General features: G+C 41.9%; 1 protein-coding gene across 3 annotated transcripts in view; it reads right to left on the bottom strand.

Annotated features, from left to right (window-relative positions):
* Positions 1-4,956: 4,956 nt before the first annotated feature.
* The window catches only part of LOC108673398 (lachesin-like), a 39,453-nt gene continuing 32,651 nt past the window's right edge, over positions 4,957-11,758 (bottom strand). Inside the window, exons 2-8 of one of the 3 annotated variants that reach the window (XM_018161218.2) lie at positions 10,931-11,169; positions 9,042-9,172; positions 8,664-8,789; positions 8,147-8,377; positions 7,598-7,770; positions 5,820-5,977; positions 5,115-5,180 (exon numbers count right to left, since the gene is read on the bottom strand). In XM_018161218.2, coding sequence (XP_018016707.1) covers positions 5,838-5,977; positions 7,598-7,770; positions 8,147-8,377; positions 8,664-8,789; positions 9,042-9,172; positions 10,931-11,169 — 1,040 coding nt within the window. In that variant the 3' untranslated portion in view covers positions 5,115-5,180; positions 5,820-5,837. Of the gene's footprint in view, positions 5,181-5,804; positions 5,978-7,597; positions 7,771-8,146; positions 8,378-8,663; positions 8,790-9,041; positions 9,173-10,930; positions 11,170-11,758 lie in introns of all 3 variants that reach the window. The other 2 variants (XM_018161219.2, XM_047882357.1) reach the window with 2 other exon arrangements.

Raw genomic sequence — 11,758 nt, 5'->3', positions numbered from 1 at the left:
ATTCGGTGATTGATTTGACGTAACTGAGGTTCAAAACAATAATGTTCTCACGTTTAATTTGATGAAAATGTCGAGGCAAATTATTGCCCCGTATGAAAACGGTGAAAATTGGAATAACATTCAATATTCTAAAATCAAGCAGTTGTTAGGTGTCATAAATTTTCCGGTTGTTCGGCGTACCGGAGCTTGACGAGACTGTGACTGTTTAAACAGGCACCTACATCCATGGATCAACCATGCCTACATCTTTGCATGTATAGAGACCGTAAATTCGGACGATAGAAAATTTGGTCTGAATTCGAAAATTATCGACGTGTGATTGTGAATTTCAAATTAAGCTCAATAGTAAAGTAAAGCGGTTTCAGCGTTTATTAGGCCCTTAGATCTATCGCCTATTATTGTCATCGCAATACATTCACAATTTGTTGCGGTCTCGAACACGTAACTCACTGCTCCAAGTTCACTATGCTTGACCACCCGGCCTCCTCACCTAATAGATCAGCAGAACTGTAGCATGTAGTTTGGGATCGAACTGCACCTCTCTGCTGCAATCTTTGAGCTCAGAACTGTAACCACTGGGCCACCCTGTCTGTTGAAGGATTGTCTCGAAATTAGGCATGAAGTTGGATAATTTATCTCAACATTTCTCAAATACTTCTATACGCTGCGTTGAAAATTTATATCTAGTTAAAATTGCAGGACTTAGGTACAACCATGGATGTATTAAGGTTACAGTTGTAAATATTATGACCGATCAAAAGTAATACCAAGCTTATGATGTTTCCTAGGGCGATTCTTGCAGGTATATTGTTTCAAAGCCTTCTGTCGCAAGCCTAACTCATGAATCATCTCACTTTAATCATAATTACTTTAGAGTTATTCATAAAGAAAAAATTTTAACGATTTATTGGCTGTCTAATAATAAATATCTGTAAGGAACGTTTTGCCTCTTATCCTCCATAAGATAAGGTCAGAGTCGAAGCCAAAAATTCGAGACGTAGAGGATGAAGAATAAGTAACACCACTAACACGATAGTACTTAGTTCAACAATCATACGGTAATTTCATCTCAGATGAGTATATTTAAGTAGTTATAAAATATGATGTGATTCAAAAAATGTTTTTGGATCCAAATTTTCAACATCGGTTAAACAAAACACATCTGGGCCACCATGAAACGAAACCCATAGTTAATCGAATTGTGAGAAGTGAAAAGATGTTAATCGGGGTATACGCATAAAAAATTACATCGTTTGGCTGATAACTGAATTAGTTAGTTTAGTTTAGTTTAGTGGCCAAATGTTTACTAGCGCTTCAGCTATTAAGCTATCTCGCACCGAAAGTCAAGATGAACATCACCATAGAGGTGGAAGGTCTCTATTATTCATCACCCACAAGGGGCGGAAGGTCTCGGATGTCCAGCCCGCTGAAGCTGGCTCGAAGGAAGCAGCGTTAGCATCTCAAAGAGACGAAGTGACAAACTGAATTAAATAAGTTTAAAAGCTGAATAATGGAGTGCATAATGTTGACGTCATATTAAGGTTCATCACCCGATGGCGGTCATAAAAATGCTGCTGCTGCTGCAATGATTCCATTACGGCAAAGGTTCATCAGAAAATCTCAACATCAGTTCAAAAGATTTACTTTCATTTGAGACAATATAAGAATTTTACAAAATAGAAGTTATCTCAAGGTCTCGGTACACCCTGCTCACTGTTTCACCCTTCCCGTGTACTGACTGCAGGCACGAGACGGCCTCGTCTGCAGCAAGCACGAGACGGCCTCGCCTGTCGAGACGGCCTCGTCTGCAGCAAGCACGAGACGATCTCGTCTGCAGCAAGCACGAGACGATCTCGCCTGTAGCAAGCACGAGACGGCCTCGTCTGCAGCAAGCACGAGACGGCCTCGCCTGTAGCAAGCACGAAATGGCCTCGTCTGCAGCAAGCACGAGACGATCTCGTCTGCAGCAAGCACGAGACGGCCTCGTCTGCAGCAGGCACGAGACGGCCTCGCCTGCAGCAAGAACGAGACGGCCTCGCCTGCAGCAGGCACGAGACGGCCTCGTCTGCAGCAAGCACGAGACAGCCTCGTCTGCAGCAAGCACGAGACAGCCTCGTCTGCAGCAAGCACAGACTGTCCACACAGAAAATTCATATCGTCTGAATAACGCGTTCAATTTGATGTAAGAATTAAAAATTAAGTTTAAATTAAATCACCGTCAATGTAATTCGTTACTTTGATGTTATTACGGAAAGGAATTTTTAATTAATTCATTGCCGTCAATAACACTCTAGAGCTGCCACTGACTTCAACACGCTGAATTTCACAACGACTAAAACTTCATTTATTGCGATTGGCTTCAACAAAACTAGAAACACTTTTGAAATTTTACTATTAAACCCTGATTACCCATCTTTTGTTAGATTTTCTTTGCTTTTGATGGACGGTGACGTGAAACCATAGGCCACTCAACTGCATGACACGAGACGGTCTCAATGCCTTAACAACAGCCTCAACAGGTCATAGGCCTATTTTCTTCAATGCCGACACTTCTATTCTATTGCATGACCCCAGACCCAAATATCTACCTATACGTCCGGAAAATAAGATGTTGTGACCGTTAATTGTGATTTTTATTGTCTGTAAAAAAGAGCAATGTGCAAACAAACAATTATTAATTGAATGATGAGTTGATCCTGCTAAACTGACACGATATTGAATAAATCAGAATAATGGTTCTCATTGCTAAGCTTTATGATTATAAGTTTGTGAATTTGAGGTTTTCGGACTTGTGACGTGGCATTCCGTAGGTTTAGTATATATAAAATGTGGATGATTTGCATATTGATTTAAAACAACGCTTGCATTGTTTCGATGTCTGGTACCCGGATTTCTGGAATTTTGTAAAAAAAGAAAGCCATGAGTTGATAGAGTGCTGGACACAGGGAAGTTGATGCCAAGTGAATTGGACAAGCTGTTAGCTAAAAACTATCACTATACACAAGACGATGATACTATGTACAACTCAACGAATAATTCAAACTAATTCGAGCCTTCAGAAGTGTATGACGCAGCAGTGCGTTAAGTCAGAGACATTCACATTACCCAACCAGCTCAACAAGCTTCCGGTGCCAGAAAAATATCTCCTCATGATTCTTCTTCACTGAAATTTAATTCTAGAACTAATTTGAGTAGGTTTATAAGCATAAGATTTTCTAAGATATACAAGAATAATTCAAAAGTTTTTTGACCCTCATTACCTTAGGAATGTATTTTCGGACTGTACAAGATCTTGAGTTTGATGAGAATATTCTGCAAATTGGAGCGCGCGGGTGGTCGAGTTCCAACCGATAAAAAAGATTCTACACGTGCGCCTTCAATGACACAAAAGTCGCCACTGCTCGTAAGTCGCCACCCTACAATACGAACGATATGATGCTGGTTAGAAATAAATTTTGTGGATGGTTTTTGCGGAGCACAAGTAGAGGTTGATTGGGGTTAATAATTTATAATTGAGGTTCAGAAGCATGTGTTAAATTATTAGTAAAGTGTACACTGTTATAATAAGAGGGCGGCGACTCGGGTGCAGTGGCGAGTCATGCATCATTACGGTAGAGCCTGAGAGCAAACAACTTTGTTTCCACTTCACTCCGTCAAGCCTGCCTTAGAGCTATCATTGCTATACAAAAGACAATACGTTACGCTACGTGAGTAAGACGCGTGCGCAGAACACGACTCATCCTATATACTGTACACACATGAGGCATAACTCGACCATGTCACGTTAATTGTCAGCTGTCAATCCAAACAACTACTTTATTTACTAAGGACATGAGCTTAAATATTGCTAAATGAAGTCTAGCTCCGATGATGCAATGATGCAGCTCTTTAAAGCATCAGTAATGCCAAGCAAATTTTTCACACGACATTTGCGCATATGATGCCCAAAAGTGAAGAATGGTACTCTAAATACGTGGATTGTACAAGTGTATATCAAGCAATGAAAACTTTTCCATTGAACTATGCAATGTCACCAGTAAAAATCACTAAAAATAATATTTTTATTCAGCTAAAAATAAATTTTAAAGCGCAATCGCTTTTATCGTTTCAATAAAACATCTGAACTCATATTCGAAATGCAAGCACGAGTAACTTCGATCAAAATACGAAGCAAATTAACAAAAGCGAATGGAATTTTCTACGAACATGAATTGGGCATAATGCGTCAAAATATGAGGCACAAAACAACAGCTTTGCACTTGATCAGCAGGATGATGGTAATGATGATGACAGAGACAAAAGAATTTGTGTGGTGTCGACGCTCAGAGACATCGAGTCTATATATGTATAGTTCTCGTGCTCGTTCTAAGCCAGGAAACATTGAGATATCATTTGTGGCATCCTATAAAATTAATTTCAATACAGATGCTTAAAGTTGAACAGACTTCCTTGAAATTCCATTGAAACACCAAGGGAATAAACTAATAATGAGAGCAGCCATATTGCTCACTTCATTCAAGGGTCGAGACTTGCCAGCTCTCGCTGCAGCTGAATACATATACTCCTACAATGAAAATATTCGCCCGAAGCTCATAAATGGACGGCTATATTTTTTTAGTGGATATTAACAGGAATTTTTCCAGATACTACAAGAGAATGAAAAAGGACGCAAGCCAAAAGATTTGGTGCAAAGTTCCTCCGAGATCACGGATAGTCAAGGACGTGACGTTGAGTTGCAGGACGGATGGAGGAAATGTTCCATGCACGAACGACGCACCAGTAATTTTTACACCAACAGAGCACGCACACTAACACGGCTCAGCACTTCACAAGCATTTATGATCCAAACAGCGGACGCAGCTTGCGGTGCTGCTGCCTGTAAAGCGAATGCCCAGCAGAGCAGCGCAGCAGCCTTGCTCACTACCAGCACCAGCAGCAGCAGCACCAGCAGCACCAGCACCAGCAGCATCACCAGCAGCATGCACCACCACCATCACCAGCAGCAGAGCTTTACAGCACACCAGCACTGCTGACTACCAGCACCAGCAGCGCGCACCAGCACCACCAGCACCAGTAGCAGCAGCGGTCACAAGAAGAGGAGGGAAATGCTGCCCCCGCAGTAGCAGCCCCAGAAGAGCGCGTCAGTAGGCCGGGGTATCTGATGTTCGGCACTGCGGACTCTGCGGTGTCAAAATAACTTATTAATGATGATGCGTAAGGCGAAATGTTATTGTACTCATATATCAGTGAAGATATTCAGTCGCATATTGAGAGATGATTTAGCTTTTAGTAACGGAGGCGCTATTAGTAGGAAACAATTTCCGAGTGTGGCATGAGTGCCATAAGCAGTGGAAACAAAACTGTTTTCAAACAGAAATAAAAAATATTGAAGTGAATACAGTAATGAGTGATTGAAAATAATCTGAATATGTTTGGCGTCATAGATGATCTTCGTAAACTACCCACAATACGCTAGAGTTGCCTGACACGAAAGTACTTCACACTGTATGAGGATTGAGTATTATGAAATATTATAGAAATTGTTATAAAAAATTATAGGATGCTTCCAAGAACGTTGCGGTTTGGTGAAGAGGCAAGTGGATACATCTAAGGAGACAACAATACGAGCTCGGTACTAGCAACATTGCAGAATCGAATGCGATAATTGAACAAAAATGCACAAAAACGTTCACGTACCATGCCAATATAGAAACTATTTCATTTCATAATGCATGAAACAACTACAGCGCACAATAGAAGATCAGGAACAACAAAATATCAGACGGTACATTAAAGAGAAGTACACGAGCACAACGTACAGTGAAGACAACAATTGTCTACAGGACGACAGGCTGGCGTCGCACCACGTAGACGCCCAGAGCAGCGAGCAGCATGAGGGCGACGTAGGGCGCCAGGGGCACGCCGCTGGAGAAGTTCAGGTGACCACAAGCAGGAGGGCAAACTGGAGTCATGCTCTCTAGGGGGCGAAACAGTACGACGTCAACGACAGGCAGGGCACGACAAGCTTATACTGCAACAAGGGCTTACAGGTGCACAAACTTAAGAGCTGAACATTGTGGCTTTGTGAGCTAGTTTATTTGTAATGAATAACTAATCAATAAGAGGAAAATGTGCTAAATTCCTTTATTATTTTTAATAACGGTGAAAGCAAGATATTTGTCGTGATAGCATTTTAGCTAATAATCACGAACTTATTATAAATATTAACTGGATGAATGGACTCATTCAGGAATCGTCAAAAAGCGGTAACGATAGCGGCATCGACAAGACTTACGTTTAACGCAAGAATGTAAGGTTCCATTGCTACATTATTTACAAATTTTACAATAATTAAATACATGCAAAATATGGAACAGCACAGACTGATTAATTAAATCATTTAATGAAGTTCAAAGCCACGCCTGCACAATTCGACCGCTAATTTATGCGCCAGCGTCACTGACACTTTAAAAAATTTAAATGAACAGAATCGTCAGTTCAATAGATGAGTTCAGTCTTACTCCACTCGAGTTGGAGCAAGAGACAGAGTCGCTACAACTTTACTATACTCCAGTTAGGCGTTAGCGTTGTTAGCTCACTTAAATTTCAACTCCCAATCATTAAATTATCATCGATGTCAAATCACGCAAAAAATCTGGTTCATTTGAATAACACAAGATGCGTGAAGATGAGAAACATACAATTTGTAAATAATTATAATATTTGAGTGCCGAGCCACAAACCCTCAGCTCAAAAAGTTGGTGTCGACAAGTTGGCCGTAACTACAATTAATTGTTCTCACTGTCAAAGCATCACACCGATTACATTTTATATGATATCTTATTGATCATTCATCGAAAAATTTCAGTATTTACGAGAAAAAAATACGTAATAAATAATGTGTTAAAATCACTTGGCTGCTTAAGTCGCAAATTTACCAGGAATTTAAAAGTAAAGAAAATAGCCAAAAAACTCCGAAACGTTTTCTCTTATAAGAAATGGTGAAATTTTTGGCTATTTTCTTTACTTTTAAATTCCTGATAAATAATGTGAAGAGAAGCAAGGCTTGGCCTGGACTAAAGGGACAGTGATCTGTCCAGGAGCAGTAGAGGCTACTGTACGACCAAGGGACCAAGAGCAGGACTCACTCAAGTTGGTACTAGCATCTTTAGTTTGGTAGTAGGAAACATGCACTAGGTAAATAGTTTGGAAGCGGATGGGTAGGTGAAAAAATGAATTGGTACGTAGGGAATATCAGGGGAAAAAATGAATAGCAGGGGAAAAAATTAATAGCAAGGGGATAAATAACCGGTAAGATAGTAGATGCAATGGCCTATGCACACCAAGGTACAACTATGAAATACATAAGGAAAGGGCGGTATGGGCAAGTAAAGATAGAAGTCATAATATCACAAGGGATCAATCGTACGTGCAGCAGGAAGAGGTAGGTAAAAATCCGCTCTCAGGCCACTGGGAACTGTCGCCGAAGCCTTGGGACCGTGCAGTCAAGCGGGACCAAGGTAGCGCAGTACAGGCAGATGCGTTTCCATTCAAGTAACTAGCATTACATGACTATGTACATGCAGACAACACACACCTATTAGAGTGACGGTGGCGGAGGACTGGCCGAGCTTGTTGGTGGCACGGCAGGTGTAGTTACCGAACTGGTTCTGTTCGATGGTGATCACTCGCAGCGTCGTGTCTGTAAACTCGTCCGCCGTCGTGAACTGCGACACACGGTAGTCCCTGTTGTTCACGATCGATTCTTGTCTGAAATGCCGGGAAAAAAGTGATTAAACGGACAAGTTTATGCGGTAACATTCAATTTATGCCAAAAATGCTGGATATCATTAGCCATTTCTGAGCTATAAACGAGACATAATAGTTGATCGAAAACTTTCTAAAATGTAACTATTTAAATATTTATTCAAATGATTTCTGATAGCTGGAGAAGAGTACAAACCGGATGATTCAGACGATGGCAGGACTCATCGAAAGATCCAGACGATGGCAGGACTCACCGGAAGATCCAGACGATGGCAGGGAGACTCACCGGAAGATCCAGACGATGGCAGGACTCACCGGAAGATCCAGACGATGGCAGGGAGACTCACCGGAAGATCCAGACGATGGCAGGGAGACTCACCGGAAGATCCAGACGATGGCAGCGGGTGGGTAGGCCTCCACGTGGCACTCGAGGTCCATGTCGTACTGCATGGCCTGGTAGACGCGTGGTCGCGTCGCCTCGACCACGGGCGCGAACTGCACCTCGACGTTGATGTTGCGGCGGTCGCCGCGGCTCACGCCGTTGTCGGCGATGCAGTAGTAGGTGCCGCGGTCTTCCTTGCGCACGCTCGGGATCATCAGGATGTTGCCCCTGCACAATATAAACCTTGTTTACCCTCTGCTTCTGGTGCAACGTGTTTGACGCATTACACGAAGAATATTGTTTATGTACAGTGATTAGAATTATCAATACCGGATCAATCAAAATAGATCGTATAACGTCTTTCTGTTTTTTTCTATTATTTTTTGTGAGGGGGGGAAGACCGGGAAGTTTCACGTGACGGAACTAATTTTATTAGCACCTGCTTACTAAATTTTGTTTGTGTTATGAGGAGAGACGCTAGTATTGGAACATGTTGGGGGGCAGCGAGCCTCACTTGAAGATGGAGCCGCCGGTGGGGAGGATGGCGTTGTTCTCGCGGCGCCAGGAGATGGAGGGCGTGGGCACCCCGCCTGCGTAGCACTCCAACTTCACGCTGTCCCCGTCGCTAACCACCACCGTCCTGGACACGGGGAGGGCGAAATAACCATCAATTATAATAGTGGCAACTAATCCTAACAACTATAACAGTGGAAAGTCATGAATGCTAAAAAATAAATGAGTAATGACCGTATACCTCTCATCTCGAACCCCAACATATCATTAAAGTTACACAAGATACTATGATCAGCAAGACTACATGAACTATGAACCTGTTGACCTTTTTGAATTGCTATTGCCCCAGTACCCCGTGAGCCCCGAGGGCGCCGCTGACCTGGTGCTGTTGTCGAGGATGTACGGGGGGCGTCGCACCAGCAGGTTGACGGTGGCAGTGACGCGGTTAGTGCGGCTAATGAGCACCTGACACAGGTACTCTCCTCCATCGCTCTCCTGCAGGTCTTTGATCTGCACGCACACAAAATGCAGTCATCTATACATGTTTGGTATATTTTTTATTCTGTGGTATTCTCAGTTTGTTATATTTTTTATTCTGTGGTATTCTCAGTTTGGTATATTTTTTATTCTGTGGTATTCTCAGTTTGGTATATTTTTTATTCTGTTTGAATACCAGGTTATTTTTGTCGAGTTAGATTCGCTTTGAAGTTGCAGTTTAAATATTAATTAGAATTAGTATAATTATGGCGTAAATATTGTGATTAGGTACGTAATTTGAATAAAGCTAATCGAGGTTACAATTAAGTGAACTAATTTAAATTGAGAGAGCGTGCAACCAAGCTGCGAACTAATTTATACAAAAAATGTACTCAAATATCTTGATGAAATCGCGCACAATGGCATGAATCTCTCAACTATTCATAAGAAAAATTGAAACTAAACAAATTTAGCCCTTCTTTACGGTCCGATTTCAAACATTTGTATTTTTTAACGCTGAATATTTTTAATGCACTTTCTTACAGTTCGTATGAAGATTAGATATTTACAATGGAGGTTAACTCGATTGTGTAATGGATTAAAGCTTAATATTAGCAGTTCGTTAGATAATGCCGTTTGTTAAGGTACTCGTTACAATATCTATTTCTGTAATGTATGCCATATCCATTACTCAACTGAAGCTATGAGGACCACCTTGAATGATCAATAACAATTCAATTATATTTGTGCCGCGCGCGGTCTTGCATTGCTGCTTTTGTCATTGCTGCGTCACATTTTACCTCATTAAACACATCACACTGCATTAAATACCGAACATAATTCTAATCGCGGCTTGAACTTTTGTTAACTATGGTAGCCTGTGCATTGAGCTGCGGGATTGGCATGGCACAGCTGTGATCAAAGTAAACCAGGCTTTGAATTGACCGACGGTTCGAACAAATCCTTATTGTATTCATGTGCTTATTTTCTGAAATTCATTATTTGTCTTGAACCAACAGAGCTGGTTAAGCGACGGGCAAAAATAGATAGCGTAAATTCTATAAACTTGACTGCTTGAAGGCGTCTGTTTTAATGAATAATGATCCCTACGGTCAGGAAAGCAGCCGCCAGTCGTTCGTGTTCCTGCGGCGCAAAGTTTCTATAGGGTCTGTACACACGTAGAGAATAAGTTAAATTCAACAATTTTTCTAGATTCTGTACACACTCAGGTAATACTTTCAATTCAGTCTTGATATTCCAGGAACATCAACAGAGTCATCAACCACGCGCATCACTTCCGCCGTCTAATGACACATTTCACCGTCTTCAACATAATCAAATAAGTTGTCCGGAGTAATACGGTAAAATTTCCATCAGGTAATTATAACCTCATTTTTTATCCTCAAAATTCACTCGCTAGTATTTTTGATAGATGAGAGTTTTGATAGTATGTTTGATTGATAGCAAACTGACTATTTCGAGCGAATGTCGTGCATGCGCACTGTTGCTGTCGTCCTTGCGTGCATATGATTGTAAAATACCTGATGATCAACATTGAGAAGAAGGTTGTTTATATAAAAAAATGATTCGTGAGTAGATAGAAATATTATCTTTGAAGGATATAGAGACAAAAGAAAGCATTACCTGGAGTATGTAGGTTCCAGACAAGAGAAAGCAGGAACTGTAGGAACAGGTCACAGACCAGAGTAAACATTACATGGATGGTGTAGGCTACAGACACGAATAAGCAGTACCTAGAGGATATAGGCTACAGACAAGAGTAACCTGTACCTGTAGGATGTAGGTGGAGGATCCAGTGTCGTGTCTGAGGGAGTACCGAGGCTCCCTAAGGATGAGAGTAGGACCGGAGCTGATGGGCAGATCTTGGGTCTCGTCTGACCCTTTTTTGATCCAGAGGACGGGGTAGTCGACGGAGTACTGCACAGAGCACTCCAGCTGCACTGACGATCCGATGTCGACAATCTGCTCCTTGGTGATCCAGCTGATGGTGGGCGTGCGTACCGCGAGAGCTGCGACACACATCATCACGTGAGCTATCATTCCGCATAAGCAATTAACATCAACACACTATAGGTATCATTTCATGTTAATTAGCAAGTGACATCAACACACTAGGTAACGTTTGATGTTGAAAATTAAGTGATACAAAAAATAAAAATTGCACTGTGAATTTATATTTAAGTTATTGAGACGAGCATGTTTACTGAGAGGTGCATGCTCAATGAGGCGGGTTTGTATGATAAGACTAGCATATACACTTTTATTGTACGGTGACGCGGGTGTGAATGCACCACAATTAGACGGCGCATTGGAGGCCTGCGCTGACGCCGCTGAGGCAGCGGTGAGGCTTCAGCGCACACGTACAATGCCTCTAAATTGGCACCTAACAAGCCACTGCACCCATGCGGTGCGCGGTACACGCTCGGTGCACAGTACCACTAAATTGGGACCTAACAAGCCGCTGTACCCACGCGGTGCGCGGTACACGCGCGGTGCACAGTACCACTTCATCATCGCTACACACACGGATAATGTTTTTAAAAGTTGCATTGAGAGCAGGGAATTCATTGTAGTAAAATAACTCCATGAACGTTGAAG

The sequence above is a fragment of the Hyalella azteca genome, unplaced genomic scaffold, assembly GCF_000764305.2.
Source record: "Hyalella azteca isolate HAZT.00-mixed unplaced genomic scaffold, Hazt_2.0.2 contig10287, whole genome shotgun sequence".
NCBI classification, from domain to species: Eukaryota; Metazoa; Arthropoda; class Malacostraca; order Amphipoda; family Hyalellidae; genus Hyalella; species Hyalella azteca.
This window is presented reverse-complemented; position numbering and strand designations above follow the sequence as displayed.